The sequence below is a fragment of the Delphinus delphis genome, chromosome 3 (assembly GCF_949987515.2).
Source record: "Delphinus delphis chromosome 3, mDelDel1.2, whole genome shotgun sequence".
NCBI classification, from domain to species: domain Eukaryota; kingdom Metazoa; phylum Chordata; class Mammalia; order Artiodactyla; family Delphinidae; genus Delphinus; species Delphinus delphis.
This window is the reverse complement of record NC_082685.1, coordinates 78,439,632-78,467,138: the sequence shown is the minus strand read 5'-3', so window position 1 is coordinate 78,467,138 and position 27,507 is coordinate 78,439,632. Positions and strand designations below refer to the sequence as shown.

Below are 27,507 nucleotides of genomic sequence, written 5' to 3'. Positions count from 1 at the left end.
TGACAACTATGCAAAGTGGAACTTAAGAGATTAATTTTATTTATTTATTTTATTTTATTTTTTTGTGCTACGCGGACCTCTCACTGTTGTGGCCTCTCCCGTTGTGGAGCACAGGCTCCGGACGCGCAGGCTCAGTGGCCATGGTTCACGGGCCCAGCCGCTCCGCGGCATGTGGGATCTTCCCGGACCGGGGCACGAACCTGTGTCCCCTGCATCGGCAGGTGGACTCTCAACCACTGCGCCACCAGGGAAGCCCTAAGAGATTAATTTTTGAAAGTTTGTATCAGAGGTCCCCAAGACCATCTCAGTGATTTGCTAGGAATCACAGGACTCAGAAGTTGCTATGTTTATGGTTAGGGTTTATTACAGTGAAAGTATACAGAGTAAAACCATCAAAGGCACATGAAGGGAAGTATGGAGGAAACCAGGTGCAAGCTTCCAGGTGTTGTCCCTTTCTACTGGAGTCACACAAGATGTGCTTAATTCCCCCAGAAGTGATATGTGATGACATGTGCAAAGTGTTCCAAACTAGGCAACTCACCCTAGCCTGGTTTCCAGGATTTTTATTGGGGGTCAGTCACATAGGCCCGTGACACCTCCATGACTGACCTTGGTTACTTAAGCTCCAGAACCTCAGAGAAAAAATACGTTCATTGAAAATCACACTGTTAGCATAAACTGTCTGCTCACACTGGTACAGTGTGGCCCAGGGCCTCAAGCATGCAGAAATACTCTTATCAGACAGAACTTTCCAAGGGCTCAGAGCTCAGTTCCCAGGAACTAGCCAAAGGCTCGTCTGAAAACAGGCCATTTTGGGGAACGTATAGGGGTTGAACAACCCAGGCTTACTGAGTTAACCCTTTCCCACACAAGGTCGTACAAGGTATTTGAACCAGAGTTTGAGTCCAGGTAAGTCAGATTCCAGAGTCTGTGCTCTTTCCATAAGTTTAATTTTTAGTGATCTTTTATACTGATTTGCTAATTAAAAATTATTGGCTATATTAGATGTAGTTGAGACTTGGACTGTGCCCATCTAGCTTGATAGATACTTATGACAAGCTTTCTTTTTTCCTCATATGAAGATAGGGAGCCTGATTTGAGTATTTTCCAGTATTTTTGTAAGTAATGGTGCTAACAATTTTTAGGTGTTAGTAATTTTCAGTGAAGTTTATTTTGTTTATTGTATTTCATTTATTAATGTATTGAAAAATAGTTTAGATGTACAGGCTATAATTATTCCTTTTGCACTTAATACAGTTTTTAATTTAAAAAAGAGAAATGTGATAATAGAGTTAGAAGTTTTACTTCACAATTAAGAATTGTCTGCCTTATAGGTAATAGATTTGAATGAACTTATTCAGTTCTCAAAAGCTTTTAACCTTTTTTTTCTTTTCTTTAGGTATTTGTGGAAACATTAGACAAGTGTTTTGAAAACGTCTGTGAACTGGATTTAATTTTCCATGTAGACAAGGTACAGTTTCTACATTATCAAATTTTCTGAGTTTTTTATCTTAGAAAAAAATGTTAATTTGTCAAAGTAAAAATAGATTTAGTGAATAATACTGTTTTTATTCCTTTATTCAATTCATACGTATATTTACTGTGAGCCAGGCATTGTGCTTAGTGAAGAAGGTTCAGACCATGGCCTTAGAGGAATTCACATCTAGAGGAGGACAGTGGGAATGGAGGAAATTATATTTAAACTGGATTTTTTTAGGGATTAGTAGATATTTCACAGACAGAAAAGGAGAGGATGACTCTACAGACAGAGAGATAAAATACATGCTTTTTGTGAGGGGAGGATTTTATATTGCTCATGAGGCCTTAAAGTACCTTTAGTGACATGGATTTTGGGCTTCGTTCTGAAGCAATTTAGTTTTTTAAAACAAGTTTCTATTAACATTATCGTTGCTTTGTTTGTTCATTTTTTGCGGGGGCAAGATAATTGTTTTTTTCTGTGTTAAGGATGTTGGATTGGTAGGTGGGAGATTAAAGTCAAGGAAATCAATTAGAAGTCTATTGCAGTAGTCCAGAAAGAAATGAACTAAGGCAGTAGAGTAGGGATGAAAGAAAGTATATAATTGATAGGACTTGATGGCTTATTGAAAGGAGGTGAGAGAAAGGAAGAATGACTGAAATTCTCTAGCCAGTATTACTGGGTATTGGGGATAGGAAATTTACGAGGAAGAGATTCCACTTTTAGTATATATAGATTTTTTTTTTCTCTATAAGTTCATATAATGTAACAGACTGTTTTGAATGGTTAAGCCATTGAATTAAATTGTCTGGAAATAATCTGAAAATTTTGGCAAAAAATTGTGATTTTTAAAAATCAGCTTTATTGAAGTGTAATTTACACACATGAAAATTCAGTGGCTTTAAGCATACATTTGCCTAAGTTTTGGCACGTGCATTTAGTTATGTAACCAGTACCACAATCAAGATACAGCACAAGGAATGCATTATATTATTTGTGAACATCAAAAGAATACATTTACTATTAGCTCGTCCTTTAGATCATATTTCTCATTTACTAAATGATTTAATTTCATATATTGACTCATTTTGGATATAGAACTTAAACTTGATATTTTTAAGAGAATTATTTTAGTTTTCTACTGCTTTTCTCTATTATCTGTCTTATGCTATTTGCACTTACAAAGACTCCTGTTATTTTTAGGCATTAAGGTTCACAATATTCTAAAATATGCTTTGATACATGGTTAAAATGTTTAAAATTCTATTTTTAAAATGACTGCTCAAAGATCACTAGCTTACATGTTGCATCTAGCAATTTTTTGAGAAAATTGAAGATTCTATTGTAAAATATTGTAGCAAGAGTAAAGTTGTCACATTTGTAGCAGAGAATAAAAGTTTTCCTTAATAGGAAAATTAAGCTCTACATATATACAACTTCCATACATGATACACAGTGTTTTTAAAACTTCTATTTTATGTAAATATATGTTCATTTTAGAAAAATCAGAAAATATAAATAAGAGGAGAATAAATAGCCGCTATCTCAATTTCAGAGATTGCCTAGTATTAAAAGATAAACTGAGGCACACTAAAAATTTTAAGAGTTTATTTGAGTAAAAATTGATTCAAATTGGTCAGCACCAAACCGGAAGTGGTTAGGAATATTCCGCTGACAGGAGCTAGGGGAAAGACGTTTATAGAGAAGAGGCAGAAGCAAAGCAAGGGAATTATCTGATTGGCTATTGCTTAAGCACCTGTATTATTTGGGAAAGCCAAGGTGGCTGTTTGTGATTGGTTGCTCTTAGGTGTTGATTTCTTAACCTTGAGGCATTTTAGGCTGAGGTTGTGCTTTGCTTATGTATTAGAGCCGCCTCAGTCTAATTGCCTCCTTTTTTTTTTTTTTTTTTTTTTTTTTTGCAGTATGTGGGCCTCTCACTGCTGTGGCCTCTCCCGTTGCGGAGCACAGGCTCCGGACGCGCAGGCTCAGCGGCCATGGCTCACGGGCCTAGCCGCTCCGCAGCATGTGGGATCTTCCCGGACCGGGGCACGAACCCGTGTCCCCTGCATCGGCAGGTGGACTCGCAACCACTGCGCCACCAGGGAAGCCCTCGCCTCCTTTTTTTAATTAACACTAGTGTTAACATTTTAGAGTATGTGTAGTTCTAGACTTTTTTGTACAAATGAGTACTGAAACAAATATGTCTTTAAAAAAATCAAAAATAGGATCACATATGTAGTCTGTATAGCCTGTTCATTTCACACAACAGTGTATCACTGTTTTGAAACCTGCCAGAATTAGCTGGCCTAAACTCTTGTTTTAATTTTTTTTCAATGCAATGAGAAAAAAGCTTCAGTATAACAAGAGTTAGAGACCAGTAAAATAGACATTTCCTGTCCCTGTACTCTCTGTCTAAAACAATGCTAGTCTTGTTTTCAGCCCTTCTATGAAAGTAGGCTTGTTTTCAACTTTCAAGCAGCCCTGGACCTTCCAACAGTCAGAGATCTCCTAAATAGCTCAACTCATTTCTTCCTAGGAGCAAATACAGAGTTTTGTACACAATCCTCTGTGTGCTGTTATACTACACTTGGATAGAGGGAAGGAGGAAGTTGTAAAGAATACCCCTTTTGTTATCAGTCAGGATGGGCTAGTTTATGCTGCAGTAACAATATCAGAGTATTTCTAATTTACACAGTATGTTTATCGTGTCCCACATGCTGTCAGTCTGGAATCCATGGTGACAAAGCTGCCGGTATCTGGAAAATCATCAGTTTTTATGTCAGAGAGAAAAGAGTTTTCATGGGTAAATTTATCTGCTTTTCAAACTATCACACATGATAGTTTTGCCAAATGTTTGGCCACTACAAGCATGGATCACTAACTTTCTAGCCTCCGATATAATTTCCATGTGGCCTACTGCCCAACCCCTAAGTCAATGTCTTTTCCTTTATTGTGATTGTTATCAGTTTCTCATTACAAACCTTCAAGTACTAATTTGTGTATCAGTCACATAAGCTAATATTTGTAGTCACCCTGAAGTAGTGGAACAGCACCCCCTGCCCAAAATTGATTTGGATGTAGAGACTGAAGATACCACATGTACACCAAGAGGATCTGATCTGAAAAGGTTTATCGTTCACATAATAAGCTTTTGGGGGGAAAACAAGGAACAGCGACTATCTTGGGGTTTTATGTGGTTAGGGGGTAGGGCTGGGTTGAGGGTTTCCACATGCAGGCCAGGCAGGTCTTATGTAATTTAAACTTCCTGCCAGTGCAAAGGAAGGAGCACCTGGACTTTATCAGTTTGCCCACATGTGGGCAGAAGAGGAAGGGAGAACAGTGGGATTTGAAAGCTGTCAGCAGGCAGGCATCAAAAATGGAGTCAGACTCTTTATTACAGCTAAGTTATGCTGTGGTAATAACACCTAAAATATGAGTAACTTGGTTTATTTCTTATACTGCATGGCCACTGTGGGTTTGCTGGGAAGGTCTGCTTATTTGCGCAACTGTGTTACCTGCCCATTTCCTGAACACTGTGGCTTTAATTGGGCAGCCCCAGGTTGTCACCACTACTGCAGCACAGCATCAAATCCCAGGGCAAAGATGAAAGAGCTAAAGATTTATAAAGAGCTTGGTTTGGAGCATGTATGGCATGTATGGACAGCTATAAAAGTGCTCTGTCTACTCCTCCCTGCATTCCCCCCATCCCCCAGAAGATCAGGCTAAGGGAGATCTGATTGGAGGCCTCAGTGTCTTTCCTACCCTCCAGGCCAGGAGAATGAAGAATTAAGAGTGAGAGTGGAGAGGTTTCCTCTAGCCCAGTCCCTCTTAAGGAGTTTGATAGCCTATCCTTAAACCACAGGACACAGAGTGAGAATCTCCTTTTCCTTTCACCACCTGAAGAAATCTAACCATTAAGAGTATCTCAGCAACCACACCTAGGTACCAGTGAGCCGACAGAGAAAAAAGAATGCCATCTCAACAGAGAGACGAGGAACAGGCTGAACAATCAGAACATATGCTCCGTGAAAAAGAACTACCACAGGAGATCAGTGAACACTTGAAATTTTAAAATGGTAAAAAGTGCTTAAGGAGATGCAATTCGAAAAGGTCTTCCTGGGGCTTAAAAATGTGTTTTCAAACTATAGAGTTTAAAGAAGAGAATGGTCACAGTTGAGGCTTGAATTACAGATAGAAGATGAATGCAGGAAATAATCTCAAAGCATATAATTGAAAGATTAAGAGATAGAAAACATGAAGGAAAAGGTAAGAGAATATGAAGTATTTAGCATGCATTATAAAAGTATTTTGAAGCTGTTATCCACCTGGGGGAAAGGAGAGTAGGGAATAACAGAGCATTTAGTAGGAAAACAAGGCATCTCAGTGGTAGAAAGACTTGATATTTTACAAATAAGAATAAAGTCATATTTGATTAAAAGAGCAAGGAAAGGGATAGTTTTCATTAATAAAAATTATAAACAGTAGAATCTCTGATTTAAAAGGGGGAAATAATATAAATAAAATCTGATCAAGACAACCAACTTTGGGGGAAAGGAAAATTATTTAAAATAAATGTATTATTCAGTATAGTAAGTGTGAATTGAATGAAACAATCCATTAAAAGTTAGAGATGATGCGTTTAAAAAGGTACAGCTTTGGGGCTTCCCTGGTGGCGCAGTGGTTGAGAGTCCACCTGCCAATGCAGGGGACATGGGTTCGTGCCCCGGTCCGGGAGGATCCTACATGCTGCAGAGTGGCTGGGCCCGTGAGCCATGGCCGCTGAGCCTGCGCGTCCGGAGCCTGTGCTCCGCAACGGGAGAGGCCACAACAGTGAGAGGCCTGCATACCGCAAAAAAAAAAAAAAAAAAGTACAGCTTATATAGGAAAGACAGGATAAATTCTAGAGTATTTCCCTTTATTAACCAGTTTCCATAACATTTGGTTCCCTAGCAGTCACCAGAAGTGATCATTGAATTTCTTTTTTAGTACCCTTGTGACATACGAATTTTAACATAATTGATTTGTTTTAATCCACTGTGGATATTATTCTTTTTGATGCTCAAATTGCCCTATCTTTGGCCAGTGGGGGAACCCCTTCACGTTGTCTTCTGGGTTCTTTTGACATGACCCCTCTCCCCCTCCATGGACTTTGATAGATGCTTTGTGTTCTGGTACAACTAGATGTTCCAGATTCACTTTATTTATTTCTGGCTCTAGATATGTTATCAGTCATTCCTTCTAGGAGCCCTGATTTTTTTTTTTTTTAAAGTGGGAAATGGTATGGAGAAGCCATAGTCTGGATGGAGGTGCTTGTAATTATGAGGTTGATCATTGTTTCTCCACCTTTTCTATGGGCAGAGTGTCTTATATATTTTTTGCCTTAGCCCTCATGTTAGTGTTCTCTCTGTAAGGTTCCTTTTAGTGGATGATGATGTATAGAAATGACAGTCCTAGCAACATGTATGCTAGTTGGTAGAGGTGTGATTATTACTTCTGGTTCTCAGAGAACCAAGCTAGGAAATAGATGTATGTACACACACACACACACACACCCCTGCCTATTTCTATATCTTTATATATATTAAAAATCATTGAGTTCTTCTTAATACCCCAGCGTCTAGTGCAACACTACAGAATTTATTCTAGCCTTCATCTTTTCCATATCTGCACTTTGCTTCTCTGACAGTGAGAGATTATTCTCATTCCTATTATTTGTATTATTGTTGATGCATTTACTTAATTTGCTTAATCCTTCCTTTCTATAACCCAGCTCCTGGCTGGGCCATTCAAAGCCAGACATGCCGGGCTTCACCCTCACCTGCCAGCACTAGTCAAATGCTTGGCACCCCTCTTCTACTGAGCAAGTTGTTAGAAAGTCAAACCTGATAAAAAAAATTGCAGTAAATAAAAGTACTTTTTAAAAACTTAGATGATTTGAAAAAGAATCAATGAAATTTCTAGAAGAGAAAAATGTCAAAATTAAAATTTTCAGTGGATGGGTTTAAACATAAACATATCTGAGTAAATAGAAAGGTAGAATACATTGTCCATAATGCAGCATAAAAGGACAAGAAAGCCTGAAAATGTGAAATACAGTTTACAGGTCAGGGAAGATAGAGCAAGAAATATCTAATGAAAAAGAGAGAAAGAACGAGGCATATTCAATATCTGAGTATCTAATGGCTGAGAATTTTTCAGAATTAATGGAAGATGCCAATCCACAGATAAAAGAATCACAAGCAGAATAAATAAAAGGAAATCTACACATAGACTAATGATAGTAAAATTGAATAGCAGAGAGAGAGCTCTTAAAATCATCCAGAAATAAAAGACGTATTACTTTCACAAGAGCAGTGGTCAGGCTGGGAAGTGACTTCTCAACAGCAACCACAGAAGTTAGAAGATGTTGTGTTGAAAGAAAGTAACTGTCAACTGTAGTTCTAAAATTAGCAAAACCATCTTTCAAGATTATGGGTGAAATAAAAACATTATTTGAGAAATAATGAGGAAATTTGCAACCAGCAAGCCTTTGGACTAAATGAAATTCTAAAGAGGGCAATTTACACAGAAAGAAATCTGAAATATAAGGAGTGAGTTGAAGAGGGAAGAAGCAAAGAAAGAAGTAAATTTATGGGTAAGGATAAAAGAACATTGACTCTTAAAGTACTTATGAGATTAAAATGAAAAAAAAATTGTAGCATTAAAATATAAGTCAATAATAACACAGAAGCCAGGAGTATTCTAAGGTCTTTTTTTTTTTTTTTTTTTTGCGGTATTCAGGCCTCTCACTGTTGTGGCCTCTCCCGTTGCGGAGCACAGGCTCCGGACACACAGGCTCAGTGGCCATGGCTCACGGGCCCAGCTGCTCTGCGGCATGTGGGATCTTCCCGGACCGGGGCATGAACCCGTGTCCCCTGCGTCAGCAGGCGGACTCTCAACCACTGCGCCACCAGGGAAGCCCCTAAGGTCTTTTAATGAGCATCCATGACCCTTATGATAAGCAGTCTTTAAAAAGGATTTCTGTATAATCAACCCAAAATATAGAATAGCAAGTAGAACAGCTTTCTAGTTTTTCAGGCTTGAATATTTTGAATTTTCCAATTTGAAACATTCATATTCAGTGTGAGTATAAAATGCATTGTGCAACAAAATACAATTACTCTTACCTATTACTCTATTTATTTTTGTTTTCTGTTTGGCCACACAGCACGGCTTTTGGGATCTTAGTTCCCCAATCGGAGATTAAACCTGTGCCCCTGCAGTGGAAGCGCTGCATCCTAACCACTGGATCACCAGGGAATTCCTTTACCTGTTGCTTTAAATTACTATACCACTGTTGCTTTCCATTGGTCAGCAATTAACAAATGTCTCATTATTAGTAGTATATTATAGTATGTTAAAGTATGTTATATACTTAACCTTTCTATTTTGTCTTGAAAATTTTATCAAAATTTTGATGGCTAACAAAATATACTCTTAATTCCTTTCAAAATTACTCACAAAATTGTCATACTTTAGACTTCTCTTTCATGATATAATATTAAAGAAGAGAGAAGTTTGTGTGGGGATTATGCTCTTTAGCAGGAGAACCTGCTCAACTGCATCAATCTCAAGATATTATCCACATACCTAGAACTGATTATTTCCTTAGCAAACACTTTCTTCAGGTTAATGATATTATCAAGTGAAAGTTTTGTTTTGTTTTGATTTTTTGGCTGTGTTCGTTGCTGCATGCGGGTTTTCTCTAGTTGCAGCGAGTGGGGTCTACTCTTCGTTGTGGTGTGTGGGCTTCTCACTGCAGTGGCTTCTCTTAGTTGTGGAGCACGGGCTCTAGGTGCACAGGCTTCAGTAGTTGCAGCACACAGGCTCAGTAGTTGTGGCTTGCTGGCTCTAGAGCTCAGGCTCAGTAGTTGTGGTGCAAGGGCTTAGTTGCTCCGGATTCTTAACCACTGTGCCACCAGAGAAGTCCCCAGGTGAAAGTTTTGATTTATATAACACTTTGATATGTCAGCTATCCTGTTGGAGAATAATTATACAAAAATTTAATATATTTTTAGATTTAATGAAGTTCTGATAAATATATTTTGAGAGGATGTATTTCTGAAGCTAAGCTTTTTTTTTTTAAATGTTGGTAGTGACTCCAGTAAAACCCAAAGACATACATTTTCTTACTTAAATTTTTTCATTATATCTTTTATTTATAAATACCCATAGAGCTAAAGCATGACAAGAAAATATCATACTTCGTTGATTCTAAAATGCTGATTTTCTTTCACATTTTAACATTTTTGAGATCAGTATGCATTTACAATTCTATAGCTTGCCATAATTTTTTTTTTTTTTTTACTTTTTATGGTAGTTACATTTTATTTTTTAAATTTATTTTCTTTTCCCGCATTGGGTCTTCGTTGCTGCACACAGACTTTCTGTAGTTGCAGCAAGTGGGGGCTACTCTTTGTTGTGGTGCATGGGCTTCTCCTTGCCGTGGCTTCTCTTGTTACGGAGCATGGGCTCTAGGTACACGGGCTTCAGTAGTTGTGGCACGAGGGCTCAGTAGTTGTGGTTAATGGGCTCTAGAGCGCAGGCTCAGTAGTTGTGGTGCACAGGTTTAGTTGCTCCATGGTATGTGGGATCTTTCCAGACCACGGCTCGAACCGTGTCCCCTGCGTTGGCAGACAGGTTCTTAACCACTGTGCCACCAGGAAAGTCCCTAGAGCAGTGGAGTAGGTCGCTCTGTCCTCCTACTGCTCTGGCAGCAGCAGGTGGGTGGGAGGCAGGCATCTGAAGACCCCATGCGTACCTCGCCCCCAACAGCCCTCTGCTTGGCCGCTACCCTGGCGGGGTTGAGGCAGCGGGGCTGGCTGCTTGTCATAATTTAATTGTCAGCACTTTTCCTTTTCAGTGGTATGTAAAGTAATGATGTTTTTTATGATCAGTTGTACTTACATTTGAAGAAATATCAAAACGTGAAGTGAGGTTTAGACCATTTAGAATTATAAATACAGGTATTAATAGATTACTTGAGGTACATTATTTAAATTTTTATTAGAAAATACATGTCTTAACATATTATTATCAAATTAGTAAGACTATGACCCACAGGTACATAAATGGAAATTTGCTAACGTATTTAAAATAATGTGTCATTTCATCAAAATCGGCTATTTTCTTAATAATAAAAAAAATCATTTCTTACAGTATTACGGTCTTTAGAGTAGACTTATAACTCTGCTTTGCCTCCCCTTCAACTCCTTTTAAAACTCCTGTTCAGTTTTCTTTTTCAAGAGGAGAAGAGGGAGGTGTTCCTTGCAAAACACATTTTACAAAATATTTATTGAGTGCTTAACACTTCGCAGGGTTATGTGAAGAATATGTTCTTACCCCAGTCCTCAAGTAATTGTTTTAGGAAGATGTGTGGTGTCTGTCTGCCTGTGTCTGTGTTTGTCTGTCTCACAGACACACACCATTAACATTACAGTGTTATTCATATATTTTATTATTTTTAAATTACAATAATAATACTTAAATTTCTTGAAACAAAGAAGTCAAATAGTACTGAAGGCTATATGATTAAACATGAAAGTTCTTCTTACCTTGTCCCCTTCCTTATACCTATTCACCACTACCCCACTTCCCTGAAGTAATTTCTCTTAATAGTTTGTCTAGGTAGGCTTCCAGACTTTCTTTCTATATGTTTCCAAAGATATGCATAGTTCTCTTGGTTCAGTGAGTGATAAAGCATGTTTTTATTTCACGTAATGTTCTATGCCTTGCTTTATTGACTTCATCTCTCTTTAGATCCTTCCATATCAATACATATGTATCAGCTTTATTCTTAAGTGAAATATTGTGTAGAACGTATATGCCGTATTTTACTTGACCACCCCTGTAGTAAGATATTAACGTAGTCAAATTAAAAGATGTTTGGTGCAAAGGACCTCATTTCTAGCATAAGTTATAGTAAAGTAGCTTTATGCTTTGAAAACAAGTGACAATCCATAGAAAGGGCTCTATGTAATTTGACTTCCTTTCATTTTTTGTTTTTAGATGCTTGGTTCTGCCTGGTTGACCTGTAACTGTTAAAAAGTGAAATGTAGGACTTCCCTGGTGATCCAGTGGTTGACTCCATGCTTCCAATGCAGGGAGGGTGGGTGCGATCCCTAGTCGGGGAACTAAGATCCCACATGCTGTGCAGTGTGACAAAAAAAAAAACAAAAAAAAAAACAGTGAAATGTGTTTGATTTAATCTTCATTTACTCTCCAGTGATTACGTAGGCTTTACGCAACTAAGATGCTGCTGTCTGTAAGCACTGTATGTAAATATTTAATAAATATGGTTTACTGATGGGGTAGTTAGACTAAGTACAAAAAATGCCGTGTTCTTTTAACTTTTGAATTTTAAGATAATTGAGATAAATGATTTTGAAGAAAGAAGTGTTGGCATCTAATATTTATTAGATGCCAACTATGTGCATTATAATATTTTGTAAATAATAATAAAATAATATAGAGACCACTTAATCTTATATGTTACAGTAGTTTTAAGCCAAAGTCTCAGGTTCTGCATTGACACATAGAAAGACTTATTGTTTAACACATGTAAAAAGTGGCATGCTTCTCTTATCACTAACAAATATTCAACACCTTTGAGCTACCTCTTAAATAACTTAAATAGGTACATGGCCATTACCTTTAATATTGTTCCTCTGAATGATCTCTCTTACTCTTTAGGAAGGTTTTTTTTTTAAGCAATATATGCTCGTGTTAAAAGTTTTCAAAACAAATAAACAAACAAACAAACAAAAACTATGAAAGAAAGCTAAGTCTCCTTTCTTCCTCAGTCCTCCAGTCCCATTCTTTAGGCAACTACTATCTATTAAAAAATATTTGCAGCACATTATATAGCTATTGGAATGGTCAAAATCCAGAATACTGACAATGCCAAATGCTGGTAAGGATGTGAAGCAACAGGAATTCTCATTCATTTCTGGTGTGAATGCAAAATGATACAGTCACTTTGGAAGACAGTTTGGCGATACCTTAAAAAACTAAACATACTCTTATCATGCAATCCAGCAATCGTGCTCCGTGGTATTTACCCAAAAGAGTTGAAAACTTATGTCTATACAAAAGCCTGCACATGGATGTTTATAGCAACTCTTTTCATAGTTGCCAAAACTTTAAAGCAACCAAGATGTCCTTCAGTAGGTAAATGGATAAACAAGCTGTGTTATATTCAGTCAATGGAATTTTATTCAGTGCTAAAAATAAATGAACTATCAAACTATGAAAAGACATTGAGGAACCTTAAAATGCATATTACTAAGTGCAAGAAACCAATCAGAAAAGGCTATGTACTGTGTGATTCCAACTATATGACATTCTGGAAAAGGTAAAACTATGCATATACTGAAAAGATTAGTGGTTGTCAGGCTTGGGGAGGGAGGGGGATGAGTGAATAGGTGGAGCATAGAGGATATTTAGGATACTCTGTGTGATACCATAATGATAGATATATATCATATTTATCCAAACCCATAGAATGTACACCACCAAAAGAGAGCTCTTGAGGTAGACTATGACTTTGGGTGGTTATGATGTGTCAGTGTAGGTTCATCAGTTGTAATATATTTACCACTCTGGGTAAGCTGTGCATGTCAGAGGCCAGGCTGTATGTATGGGAAAGTTTCTGTACCTTCCTCTTAATTTTGTTGTGAACCTAAAACTGCTCTTAAAACAATAAAGTCTTTTTTTTTTTCTAATTATTTTCGTGCCTTTCCAGAATTTTTCTGGGTATATCCAAGTGTGTGTATGTGTGCAATTTTTTTAGTATACCTCAGTGGGACCATACTATAGATATCGTTCTGTCCCTCTCATTTGTTCATTTAATAACTTATCAATATTTCTGAGGAACCTGTATATTTCTCACTTTTAGGTGTGTGATAATAGTGTAGATTCACCATTTTAGTTTTGTATTTTTCTTTGCTCTTACCAGCAGTTTCATTGATCATTCTTATTCTTGTACATATATCTGGCTCCAGTAACTTTTATTATTTTATTAACTCATAATGCTCATTTTCTCTTGCCTCTAACTTTCAATTCAGTCGGTTTTTTTGTCATTCTTTTTTTTTCCCCATTTAACATCTTTATTGGAGTATAATTGCTTTACAATGGTGTGTTAGTTTCTGCTTTATAACAAAGTGAATCAGTTATACATATACATATATCCCCATATCTCTTCCCTCTTGCGTCTCCCTCCCTCCCACCCTCCCTATCCCACCCCTCTAGGTGGTCACAAAGCACGAACAATTCAATCTTTATTTTCTTGTAGAACTGTGGGAATAATGTGTACAATGTGATCTCATTTGTGTACATTAGATATATACACATATAACAAGTATATGCGTAACAAGTTTTCTGGAAGGGTATATAAGATACAATTAACTGTGATTATCTTTAGAGGGACCTAATAACAGAAGCAGAGGATGGTAGAGACTATTTTTATATATAAGTTTCTGTATGGCTTATATTGTGATTTAAAAAAAATAAAAATGTAATTTAGAAGTTACAGTCTATGTCCAGAAGAAAAAGGCAAAAATACACTGTTAGTGTGGTATTTGCCACTTTTTAAACACTTAAATACCTATAAAAATTCATAAGAGAGAGTGAAAACTCGTTGAACTTTTAGGTGAACATCAAAGCAGTTTAGTAGATGAGTTGTATTATAAGCATATTGTTACCCTTTTATTTCCATAAAAATCTGTTTTAAGTAAAATTTATAAAACAAAATACTGAAATATGTCAACCATATGAGTTAGGGCTAAGCTAAAAGCAGACCTTTATCATCCTCTTTCTCATATTAAGTCTGCCAAAAATTCTTCTCAATTCTTGGAATATGAATTTTTCTATCAATAGACATGTTCACCTTCTTAATTTCCCCTCCACATGTGACATACCTTACTTTGGACACCATAACCTGAATAGTATTGGAGTAGCCTTCCAATTAATAGTTCTCATTCCCACGATGTTTATCTCCTTAAATTTCTTATTTATTTATTTAAATTTATTTTTTTAATTTATTTTTGGCTGCATTGGGTCTTCATTGCTGTGCATGGGCTTTCTCTAGTTGCAGCGAGCAGGGCCTACTCTTTGTTGCAGTGTGCGGGCATCTCATTGTGGTGGCTTCTCTTTGTTGTGGAGCATGGGCTCTAGGCATGCAGGCTTCAGTAGTTGTGGCATATGGGCTCAGTAGTTGTGGCTTGCAGACTCAGTAGTTGTGGTACACAGGCTTAGCTGCTCTGAGGCATGTGGGATATTCCCGGACCAGGGCTCAAACCCGTGTCCCCTGTATTGGCAAGCGGATTCTTAACCACTGTGCCACGAGGGAAGCCCTCTCCTTAAATTTCTACATAACGTATTGTACCTCCTCACTGAGAATACACTCTTTAGGCATTTATTATCTTTATAATAAGTGAGATTATGTTTAAGAATTTAGCTCACAGGCCCTTCAATTCTATTTTCTGTCTCTTCTGGATCTGAACTGGCTTTCATAGGAATTATTTTTACTTTAAGGACAAATTTACATACATTTCTTAGAATTTCTTACATACGACCCACATTTGTAGGCTGCTCATATTTTGTTACCTCTAAAGTTGGTAGATATTTCAGTATTACTGAAATCTGTAGTTTCCACCAATCTAGTGCTTGTGTTCTGAGATGTTTCGAAAGGCAATAGTACAATGTATATGTAGGGATGAACCCATAAGAAAGCCTGAGCAAAACGGGGGTGGTGGAGTTGTTACACTTCTATCAGCATATAAGTCATGCTATTGCATAAGAATTTGTTTTAAAAAGAAAAGAGGGGGGCTTCCCTGGTGGCGCAGTGGTTGAGAGTCCGCCTGCCAATGCAGGGGACACGGGTTCGTGCCCCGGTCTGGGAGAATCCCACATGTGGAGCGGCTGGGCCGCTGAGCCTGCGCGTCCGGAGCCTGTGCTCCGCAATGGGAGAGGCCACAACAGTGAGAGGCCCGCATAACACACACACACAAAAAAGAGGAATTTCGACTGCTAAAACAGAAGTTTTAATGAATCTCTGTCCCCTGGCCGTGGCCTTTCTTTCTGAACACTTTTTATGCATATAGTACCTATTACCTATTATAAGGTAATTTTATTTTATCACCTAGTTATCTTCTTGACCTTTAATTGAATTTTCATAGATTATGATTTGCTGTATCAATTTCATTTATTATTGTTAACAGAAGAAAGCAAAGTATTGGACTTAGATCACTCAGATTTAGGTTTGAGTCATTGATTTGCCACATATTAGCTTATGCGTCTTGAGTGAGCTGGTTTATTCTCTCAGCTGTAACAAAGGTTAATGTGAGAATTAAATCAGATACTGTAAGTGCAGCATCAAAACAGAGTTTTAATAAATGGTATCTAGTAACAGAAAAGATAGTAGTAGAAGTGATGATATTTAGCACTATTGTTTAAAACAATTGTAGCTTCTGGTTTTGTTTGCTAAGGAAAAGTAATTTCTGTAATTCTTCAAAATTGGTATGTGAGGTGTCCATCTTTCCAAAATGAAACATCAATAAATAATAGGAATTTTAAAAATCATGAGTACATTTGCATGAAATCTTAAAAAGGAATGAAAATCAAACAGTATAATTATATATTTAATTTTTAAAAGTTTTTGTTTAAAATACCTATTAGTTTTTTTTTTAAGCACCTATTAGGTATTTCACTTGAATTTATTTAATCCTTATGATAATTCTATGAGGTACCCATACTATTTCTACCTCTCTTTTACAGATAAGATAACAGAGAGGTCAAGTAACTAACTTCTGAAGGGTATATAACTAATAAGTGATAGAGTCAGTATTTATACCTTTCTAATTTCAGAGTCTCCATTCTTAATGCTGCCACATTACTTTTTAGAAATTATAGCACAGTATACTCTTCTGTGACACTCCAGCTTTGACTTGGTGATTTTTGATCCAGTAAAATACCTTATGACAAAACACCTGGGTTATAGTTTTTCTCCCCAATGGAAAATGTTGTTTTTTGTCATTGTAAGACGTATTTGATCATAAAAAATCTGAGTAATTAGATATATAGAGAGGGCTTTGGGGTAAAAGCATTATTAAAGTACCTGTAATATAAAGAAACTTTTACTTCATTTTAAATCTAGAGCTTGTAGGAATGCCACATAGCCTCATTGAGTACCTTGAGCATAAAACAACTTAATAATTACTGACTAAGAATCAGGTATAAAAGGCCCTTATGGGTCATTTTTTTTTTTTAGCATTAATCCTGATACTATAATGGTAGCTAATGTTTATTGATTATTTACTTTGTTTTGGGCACTTCCATGGTCACTGACCTCACTTAATCTTTTCATCAGTCTATGAAGGAGGTACTATTATTATCTCTGTTTTACAGCTCATTAAACTAAGATTTAAAGAGGTTTGTATAATTGCCTAAGGCTTCACAGTAGTGACATAAGTGTATTATGAGTCTCCACTCCAAATTATTTTTGTTTTACAGCTCATAAAACAGCAGTATTTGAAAGAAAAATTACTGGGATCATGAAACATTCTTATAGTGAATTTTCTTTCTTTAGGTTCACAATATTCTTGCAGAAATGGTGATGGGGGGAATGGTATTGGAGACCAACATGAATGAGATTGTTACACAAATTGATGCACAAAATAAACTGGAGAAATCTGAGGTAAGAATGGAAAGTGCTTTAGTTGATGAAGGTAGTAAGCATGATCATAAATTATGCATGATTTGTAGCTTTCACTGTTTGTCCTTCAGTATCACCCTTTAGGTACAGCTGGTATGCTTATTCAATTTTAAAAAGAAGTGGAATATACACATTTTAGTATGTTAAATGTTCTGTGACCACTATCCACCAAATAGTTTTGTGTATTCTTTTAGCCACAGTCGTAATTGCTTTGGGTAATGAATAAAATTCCCAATTCTTGTTGCTTAAAAAAGAAATTATGAATAATGCAATCAATATTTGTCATTAAACCTTAGTCATTGATTATCAAGGAAGTCTTAGAACTGGTTTTCTAAAGATATATAAATTTAGTGTTTTATAAAACTATTTCTGCAAAAGGAAAGGAGAGAAAATGGAATTCTCATAAGGAAGTAGTGTTATAATGGGTGCTTAGTAGTCCTGAGTGCACATTGAAAAAAGAAATTCAGTGCTCTAATCTTTTAATTCTGGATCCTTCCCAAAGGTCACTGACAAGTTAGCTAAATCATACATTCCATATAATGATACACGTATTCATGGCTTTTATTGCATTCTAGAAGAGAAAGATTTGGTTAGTTATATACAGCTAACTTTGTGCTGCTAAATTGAGTGAATGAGGACCAACCAGCATTTTTGCCTTTTGTAAAACTCTACTTTAGAATTATATGACTCTTCCCTCAATAACAAGGCTGAATATCAGTAACAGGTGCTGTAGCTGAGCCTCTCAAATTTACATGATTTTGGTTGTTTCTTATTGCTATACAGAAATTTAGAAAGATGAATAGTCTTGATATCTCATTCAATACTACACATGTTTGAGGATACTCTTACCTTTGGTATTTATAGTCATAATGCAGAAAACTAATTTTATTTATAATTATTAGTACAGTTATTTGGTTGACCTAAAGTAAATATTACTATAAAAGCAGAAAGATATTAAAAATATGCTAGCATTAATTTACAACAGGTGAGTTCTGAAGAATTTTTATCTTGTTGGCTTTTCAAAAGATCAGCTTAAAATGCTGTGCTCATTGGAATGGAATGAAACACAGGATGGTGGATAAATCTGAAATCTGAGGATTAGAAACAGTTGAAGTTTTGTATAAAAACATTTTCCAATGTTCTGTTTTAAATTAAAATAGTCCTTAATTTCTCTTTATCTCAAGTTATCATCCTCCTTGGTTTCCCAAAGGAGAGGGTTGTAATGGGGAAGAGCTTAAAATTATGACTCTTTTTAAGTAATTGTATATATTTTGTGTGTTCTACAGCCAATTTTTAAAATACTGATTTTTGAACAGGAAAAACAAACTAGATTAATAGAGAAAATTTTGTTTTAGGACAAGGAAAAGGGCTAAGAATATTATTTAGTAGAGTTGGCTTGCAGTGTATTGTTCAATAGGGCAAAAGGTTTACCATAAACACTAAGCTATAGTTTTTAAAGTCTTAAAATGATAACTTGAAATTTATGTCTGTTAAACTTTGCTTTACAAAACTATATGGTTATAGATTTTAAATGCCAAGAGACAGACAGTGATACAATCCATTAATAATTAGTCTGAAATGAGTGGATATGTGGTAATTTGTGAATTCCATGTAATCATCTGTAAAAATATATCGACCTCTTGTCTGGAATTATCACATTTCCAGGTATTTAACTCCTTTCCATTGGTGGTGCCCTTCCTCCCACCTGCCCACCTTTTCCTCCTTAGGTTTGCTATATATAATATTGACAGAAGTCATGAAGGACCTGTAATAATTACAAAATGGATATTTGCTTTTTGATTGTCCAGTAAAACTTTGTTAATGAGCCAGTTTTTTTTAATCTATAAAGAACAGTAAAATAAAGAATTTACATTTTTAGTGGAAATAGTTATAAGAACATTATAACTTAAAGTCCTTTAACAGAAACATGCTATTTAAACGTGCTATTTAAAATGGTTTTGAATACTGGTGAATATTTGTTTTTCATCCACTGATTGTCTTTTAACATGTATAATCAATTGTTATCTGCTACCAAATTAGTTTTTCTTTTTCTTCTTTACAAAAAAAGTATGTTTTAAATCTGATTGATAAACTAACATATGTTTATCAAGTGTTTCTCTATATGTGATGTCTGCTAATATTTTCCTCATAAAGTAGGATTTTGAGTCACGGTGAAGCCATATAGTTCTGATCATACCTTAAGAAATTGTGTTTAAATAATGTTGATTTTATGTAATTTTTCAGCAATTTTCATATATTTTAAGTATGTTTGGAAGGCTACCAGCTTTATTCCAGACGCAGTGAAATGTCAAGAGTTTTCATATGGGTTCCTTTTCCATGTTATTTAAACTGGTTATATCTACCAAATATATGACTGCAGAATAATCCAAAATTATTTGAGAGCAAGCTATAAGCTTTTATTAATCTTACTCTTACAAAATTTTAGTTAAAATGTATTATGTAAGCAAAAAGCTACAAAGCAAATCTTAAAGTTCAGAATACCATGATTGATGAAAAGACCTGTTTATCATGTTTTAAAAATTAATTTAAGTAATGTTTAGAATATCATTTATCTTTTAAGAAGCCTGGATATAATTAAGATACAGCTTTTAAAATATAACATGGATGTATCGAGTCGCCTTTACTTTGTCAGAAATCAAAGATTTTATTATTTTATCTTAAAAGTAGTATATTTCTGGTAACAGTCAAAAGTGAACCAGTTTAATTCCCATTACCTAGACAGGTAGAAGCAAAGATCACCCAGATCTTTAAAGAGACGAGAAGCAAAGATATGCTCTGAATATATTTTCATCTATCCTGCTTTGATAGATAAATGGTTTACTATAACATTGGGATCTTGGAAAAGGAGGATTTAAGCTGGGAGGTTGGTGGGATTTGGGGGAAGTGTAAGAGGCACTCAGGAATCTGCCTAGGAGTAAAAGGACTCCCTGGGGGTGGAGGTAGAGGGGTGGGGTTGGGGAGACTTGTTAGCCTTTATGTATTTCATGTGATTTTCAAGATGAATAAATGGGTCTGAATTTAGTCACTACTTTTTAAAAGTCAGTCCTCTTTTTTCCGAACATCCTGATCTTTCTAGCTCTTTCCATTCTTCTCTCTTACAGACCTTTATCTTTCAATCTCCCAGACAGGACAGGTAGACAAGGTATTGCTGACTTTGAGAAAAATGTATTTTAACAAAGGGAAAGCAAAATGATGTCAAAGGCAATTAATTATTTAGGCCAGACTCAAAAATTCTTTGTGTTAATGAACCCATATAGTCCCTGTAGCCTATTTTCCATTCTAGTTTCTCCTTGTAGTTTATTCATCTTTTATTGGACTTAGTGTATTTTACTAGTATATCATTGATGTCATGTTTGTTCTGTTTTGTGTGCCTGCATTGTAAAAGGAAAGTTTAAGTTTTTTTGTTCTTTTTTTTTTAAACATTGTCATTTAACTGACAAATTACATTTGTAGAAATGACAATTTACTTTGTATGTAAATCAGAGTTTATTTTTAGCATCATATGGCAGAACCTTAATTTAACTCTCACAGATTTTTTTCCCCCATGTTTCTAAATTAGGATTCTAACATAAAATTGTATGCTGGGTTTTGGAAGCTGTGAATTTAAAAACCAAAAGCTGAACCTTTAGAGATTAGCATACAAAGTGGGAACCGGTAAAGGCTTAGGACAGTGACTGTTAAATAGTCCCCCTCCCCCGACCTAATGGTTTTCAGTTCCAAAGTCTTAACAATTGCTTTTGCAGTTTTGACAACAGGTGAATATTAGAAGTAGCCAACAAAAAGTAAGATCAGAAATCTTCTAAAATAGAAATAAATACTCTAAAACATGGAATTAAATATATTGACCAAAATAAAATGTATTTTAACTGTAGCAACCTTCTGATATCCAAACATATCATAGTAAGACTCAGTAAGGTATTGTAAACCCTGAAAATTTTTACAAAGCATATTGGCAAAAATTGGAAATGTTTTAAATAGACTCCAAGCCGTACAAAACTAAATTTTGTCTGCTAGTTCCTGTGCATTTTTCACACCATAAGTTACCTGTGTGAATTACTCTTTAAACATTTCCATGTAGAGATGGCGATGAACAACTTTTTTGTACAAAACCATTTCAAGAAAATGAAAATGTTCATATACTTCCATTTAAAAATTTCAAAATGAAAATACTTTATTGAGTGCCATGCAAGGAAAAAATGTGTAAACTTAACAAGTTAGAGTAACCACTTTAGTAATTAGAAAAATGCCACTGGGAATTTGGCATTGCTTTTTAGACACTAAATTACTACTTTCTGGATGTGTTTAAGAAGCAGCAACATACAGGTAGCTTTACAGTTTCTTATCCCGAGTTAGTGGGCTATGTATCATGAAGCTAGGGACACCACTTTTGGACCCTGGATCTGTATTACTTTATCCTGGGAATTGAAAATACGTAATGGTCTCATTTACTCCATTGATCTCAATCACTGCCAGTTTCTATGTTCCAGTCTTCAATTTATGTTAAATTGCTTTTTCTACCAAAGAACCATCAATCACTTAGGTCTTATAACTTCCATCACTAGAACTAGTAATTTGCTTTTTTTTTTTAATCAAGTATCTATTTTCAAAGAATAGAGAAAAAAAAAAGCAGCCCTAAGATACAGATATTGGAAAGTCAGCTTGTGAGTTGGTTCTGCCCCTCTACTTTGACACACAGTTACTCTCTTATTCAAAATTATGATGAGGACCCTTGAGGTCACTTGTAAGGGTCAAAACTATTTATATTAAATCCATAAATGACATCGGTCTGCTATATTTATTTCACACAGATAAATCCTATGCTAGAAATTAAAACTGTAATTTAAGATTACATAAAATGACTAGTACTGAAAGGTTTAAAACATTTTAAATATTCTCATTTTGATAAAAATTTTCATAAAATGCCATAGTTCTTGCTTACTAGAGGACCGTCATCAGCATTTCTAATCTGTTTATAATTGCAGTATTAAAGCACTGCCTTTAAAGCAAAGAGCAAGCCTGTCCCCAGTTTAAAAGTTATTCTGCCTTAAATTCAGAAATTAAAATATTGACATTTTCTATTCTGCTCAAAGCATGCTTTCAAAACCTGCCATTATTTTGTTAATGATTTTGAGTCTGAAACCATTTAATACTGTGTTTATTAATGTTGATGTTCTTTCACTTTGCTGTTAGGTCAAAATTATGAATGTGCATATAGCAACTTCCAGCAGGATGGGTGGGTAAAGGTTTTAGTATGTACAAATTATTTCAACTACCATCTTATTATGCTATATATCAAGCTTGAAAAAATATTTTAAGATGGTAGGAAATTTTATGTGTTAGATGAAGTAAATATCTAGGTTCTTTCCTTTTCCCTTGGAGAAAGCTAATTGCTTATTGCATGAGGAAAAGGGAGTCTTCAGATTCTTTGAAATATGTTTTAGTAATGCTGCTTTTTCAGTTTCGCTTGCACATATTTTGTTTATTTTTGGGTCTGGCAATTTAAAAACAAAATCAAAACCAAATCATATCCATCCATTACTATCTTTGTGATTCAAGTGCTTGAAATTTCTGAGAGTATGTCTGTATAAGTCTTCTGTTTGGCCTCATTTTGGTATACTTGCAGACTTCATTTTGTTTTCTTTCTCTTAATTCTGTTAATTTATTTAATCTCATGGGAGAGAAAACATGACCATTCTTTTATATGCTGTACTTCATTCTTCCATCCGATTCATACTCTTAACTGCTTTGGATTCATGTATTTGTTTTTGTTAGTGGAGTTGCTGCAGTTTACCTGCCATGGTGGTGCTCAAGTATAACAACATAGATGGAAACAAGTTATTTCTCCAGTAGGGTTTCATTCTTTTTATTTCTCCTTTATGTCAACTGTGTAATCTTAAATCTATAAGAACTATGCTGTACTGTCAGAAGTATCTTATTTTTACATTTTAAATTGTACATACCACTAACAAGTCAGGTAAACTTAATTTCTGTAAATTTTAGTGTTCAAAAAAATTGTGTTTAATGAAAGTTATCTTGTTTTGAGTATATCCTACTAAAAAAAATCTTAACTAAGATGAAAATTCCTTTATACCTTTGTGTTGGCAAACTGATTTCCTAATGGCAAATTACCTCTTTTACATTTTATTCTTTAATAAAAATGTTTCAGACTTCACATTCATGGAAGTCTGAAACTGAAATGTGTTTTATAGCAGTTCTGGTGTTAACTACCTGAGTGACATGAAGTCTTTTTTTTTTTAAGCCCTGAGTTTTTGTATGTAAACATTGACAGCTCATTTAAGCATTTGAATAGCGATCAACAGTCCTTCTCATATTTTTCTTTACATTTTATATTCTAAAGAATCTTATTTCTTAAAATGTTAGTTTAATTAAAACTTAATTGAAGTACACATTACAATTTTTAAATTTACTATCATTTAAATTTGTGACATAACTACACAAAAGTATTGAACATGCTTGAGAAATAATTTGATTCTCTTGATTCATTTGCGTGTTCTGAGTAGTTACCATCCTTTGCATGTCTATGGCTTGCTGCTTATGTTTAGAGAAATTGTAGTTTGTTGACTTAGAAACTTCTTTTGGTTTTACATAATATGAATTTGGCACATGTATGCTATTGAAATCAATTGCTATATTGACTTTATGTATTCTCATTAGCAGCTAACAGTCAACACCATCTGTGGTCACAAAGAAACGACTTAATCTAATGACATTTAACAGGATGAAGTTTTATTCTTTAGTTTAGCTGCTCATGGTACAGGGTATTATGGAAAAGAAGGCTTCTTGACAATGACATTTAATACTAAGAAAAGTATTTTTACTACTTATAAATGTTAACCATAGCATCCAGTAAAACAGACAGATGGACACACACATACACACCCTACCTTTTCTCTCTTTTTCTCAATAATAAAATCCTCTAATAATTCATGCCTTTTAAAATGTTTATAGTTAAATACCTTGTCATTACTTTTCGATAGCCTACTCATAATTAGCACCCTGTATAGAAATTCCAAAGTAGCAATAGTGGCAAATTGATTTTTTAATTAGAAAAATTATAAAATTCTTCTACTGGAAAAATGATACTTAGTTCCAGGTTATCTGTAAGTTTGTAAAATAATTTTTGTTCCCTTGGCAAACAACATACTTCCTAGCAAAAGGAAGCTCTTTGAATTAGAGTCTTCTCTGATCCTAAACCATTCTAAATTTTGGGAGCTAAACACTGAACTTGAAAAGATCAAGTTAAAGATCCTTTTGAATATGATTCATGCTACCCTAAATAATATTCATCTATATCTCCAACATCTTTTGGGGGGCAGTTGGAGAGAGGTAGGGTATAACAAAAACTGCGTTGCTTCAGGTAGGTATAAATGTAGAGGTCAGTCAAATTTTTAGTTACACATCAAAAACAACTACACTCCATTAAATTATAAAAATTGAATTCTCCAACCCTATTCAGTCTTTAATTGGGTATGGAGTTTTTCATCCATATCACCCTTATCATTGCCTGTGTGGACTATATATTATTAAATACTATTTTACTGATTTTTCTATTATTTCCAATTCTAACTTGATAATCTATGGCTTTTATTTCATTGCTTAACAATGTTTGTATCCTTTATTCAGCAAATAGTTTACACTGGCCTATTTTGTATCAGTCAAGATTTTTCTCAGGTAACAGCTTTATTATTATTATTTTTTTTAATTAACAAAAGAGGTAGGATTACATGAGAGAAAAAAACTAAATTACAAAAAGGGACATTAAAACTAATCTTTCTGATTACATGGACACTGTCTCATATATGTAATCTAAGCAAAGTAGAAGATTTGTTTTTGTTACTTAATTGCTTTTGTGCAAGATAATGTATGACACCGAATTCACGTGTTTGTTGGCTTTATTACATAACCTGAATAAAAATTGATGAAATCTAATTGGTATATAAATTAAAACATAAAAATATGAAGACTGTTGATATAGCTATTTGAGAAAAGTGATATATATGCATTTTTCTTTCTTTCTTTCTTTCTTTTTTTTTTGCGGTACGCGGGCCTCTCAACTGTTGTGGCCTCTCCCGTTGCGGAGCACAGGCTCCCGACGCGCAGGCTCAGCGGCCATGGCTCACGGGCCCAGCCGCTCCGCGGCATGTGGGATCTTCCCGGACTGGGGCACGAACCCGTGTCCCCTGCATCGGCAGGCGGACTCTCAACCACTGCGCCACCAGGGAAGCCCCATTTTTCTTTATTTTTAAGCATATTTTCTCTCAAAATTATTTCACAAATTATAAATTTTCCAACTAAGATGAAAGCCAAATATTGTACACTAATGGTATTGGAAATTTTAGAATTCATTTATTTATATATATCCTACCTTTTGCATTTATGCTCTTCTTTCTCTAAATTTGTATATTGTAAACTGAACATATGTTGAATCTACTTTATATGACAAAATTTTTTTAATCATTATATTTTTACTAATTCATTGAAGGGTTGGATTGATCCTCTTCTTGCAGTTTCATTTTTAGGCAGAACCATTCTCTTTGGATTGAGGCTTCAGTTTATTATGTTTTTTTAATCTTTATTGAATTTGTTACAATATTGCTTCTGTTTTATGTTTTGGTTTTTTGGCTGCGAGGCATGTGGGATCTTAGCTCCCCGACCAGGGATCAAACCCGTACCCCCTGCATTGGAAGGCAAAGTCTTAACCACTGGACCACCAGGGAAGTCCTGAAGCTTCACTTTAAAAACCTGATTTTTTTTTTTAAATGTCCTAGAACTTTCCTAGAAAAGTTTAGAAGAGCCTCTACAATTTTAAAAAATAATTTTTAAAAACTTCATTGTTTTGAAATGTTTTAAGGGTTTAGCCCTAAGAAACTAAACGAACATGATTTACTACTTTCAGTTTTTATTTCACAGCATATATTAACAATAAATGACAGTTGAAAAGCAAAAACCCAAAATCTATCACAGTTGTTGCAAGAGATGTCTAATAAGGAAGCTAATGTAAAATATGCTTTATGCTTATATCATAAGTCAGTTAAATCAAAATATAGGTGAAGATCTAGCTTTGTCATTTGAATATTGTGTGTGATGTTTCCGTAGCACAGGTTAATTTGTATTTAAATCTTTACATTGTTATCATTGCATGTATTCACTGTATTTTTTAAAGTGTCAACTGTTTTCTCTTTATAGATTAGTATTTCAAAGTAACCATTCCATACCAATCCAAACTACCATCTGGTCTCTAAGCTTGTTTTATGAAACTCTTTTATCATTGTCCTCCAGCTTTAGTGTTTTTTGATGGGCTACACCTGAGCTGTACATTTTCTTTTTCTTTTATTTGCTTCTGTATACAGGCTGGCTTAGCGGGAGCTCCAGCCCGTGCTGTATCAGCTGTAAAGAATATGAATCTTCCTGAGATCCCAAGAAATATTAACATTGGTGACATCAGTATAAAAGTGCCAAACCTGCCCTCTTTTAAATAAAAAATTTAAAAGGCCACTCCCAGGTAAAATCCGGGGGAAATGTCATCTAAGTTTACCATGCAGTTGTTTACCAAAAATAGAGGAGGAGAGGCTTAACTTTTGCTCTTGGATTTAAGTCAAGGTACTGTATAGAAGTTATGTAAAATCAGTATGGAAGTTCATTGTTGCTTTTCTTGTTCAGTGATTTTGAAGAATTTGAGTAGTTACAGTGTGATTTTTTTTCTTTATTTTCTAAACTGCATTCCTATGGCCACCTAAGGCATGCCTCTATGTATTGGCTACTACAGTATTTTGAAAAGTGTTTGAGACATTTCTTTAAATTATGTATAACCCAAAATGTTGGTGTTTTGTATGGATCACAAATACAGCATTCCTTAATTCTTTCTGTTATTTGTCAGAATTGTTATTTAAAGAACGAAGTATGTATTGCATGAAAACATTATGACCTTTTTCTCTTAGTTTAAATAAACTCCAAGGTAACTGGACTTCTAAAGCACCGTTCTGTTTGCCTGGTATCTACTTTAGCAATAATTTTTTTTATGACCCTCTGACTCAACGAAGTAAATAAAAATATATTTTATCACTGTTAAGCAGCTGTTAATGTTGATTTATTTAATTTATACTTATATTTTTAATATTCAGAACCTCATTATTCTAAAACTCAATTATTTCACAAGTCAAGAGTAGTGTATCTCATAGTATATTGTGTAGGATGAGATCTGGAGTGGGAGATGACAAATCTTTTTCTAAAATCCATA

At 34.9% G+C, this 27,507-nt stretch overlaps 1 protein-coding gene across 3 annotated transcripts in view; it reads left to right on the top strand.

Moving 5' to 3' along the window:
* The window catches only part of AP3S1 (adaptor related protein complex 3 subunit sigma 1), a 69,898-nt gene extending 42,656 nt beyond the window's left edge, over positions 1-27,242 (top strand). For 2 of the 3 annotated variants that reach the window (XM_060008991.1, XM_060008993.1), the window contains 3 exons: positions 1,400-1,471; positions 17,103-17,210; positions 26,621-27,242. In XM_060008991.1, coding sequence (XP_059864974.1) covers positions 1,400-1,471; positions 17,103-17,210; positions 26,621-26,749 — 309 coding nt within the window. In that variant the 3' untranslated portion in view covers positions 26,750-27,242. Of the gene's footprint in view, positions 1-1,399; positions 1,472-17,102; positions 17,211-20,350; positions 20,392-26,620 lie in introns of all 3 variants that reach the window. The other variant, XM_060008992.1, reaches the window with a different exon arrangement.
* The last annotated feature ends 265 nt before the right edge of the window (positions 27,243-27,507 follow it).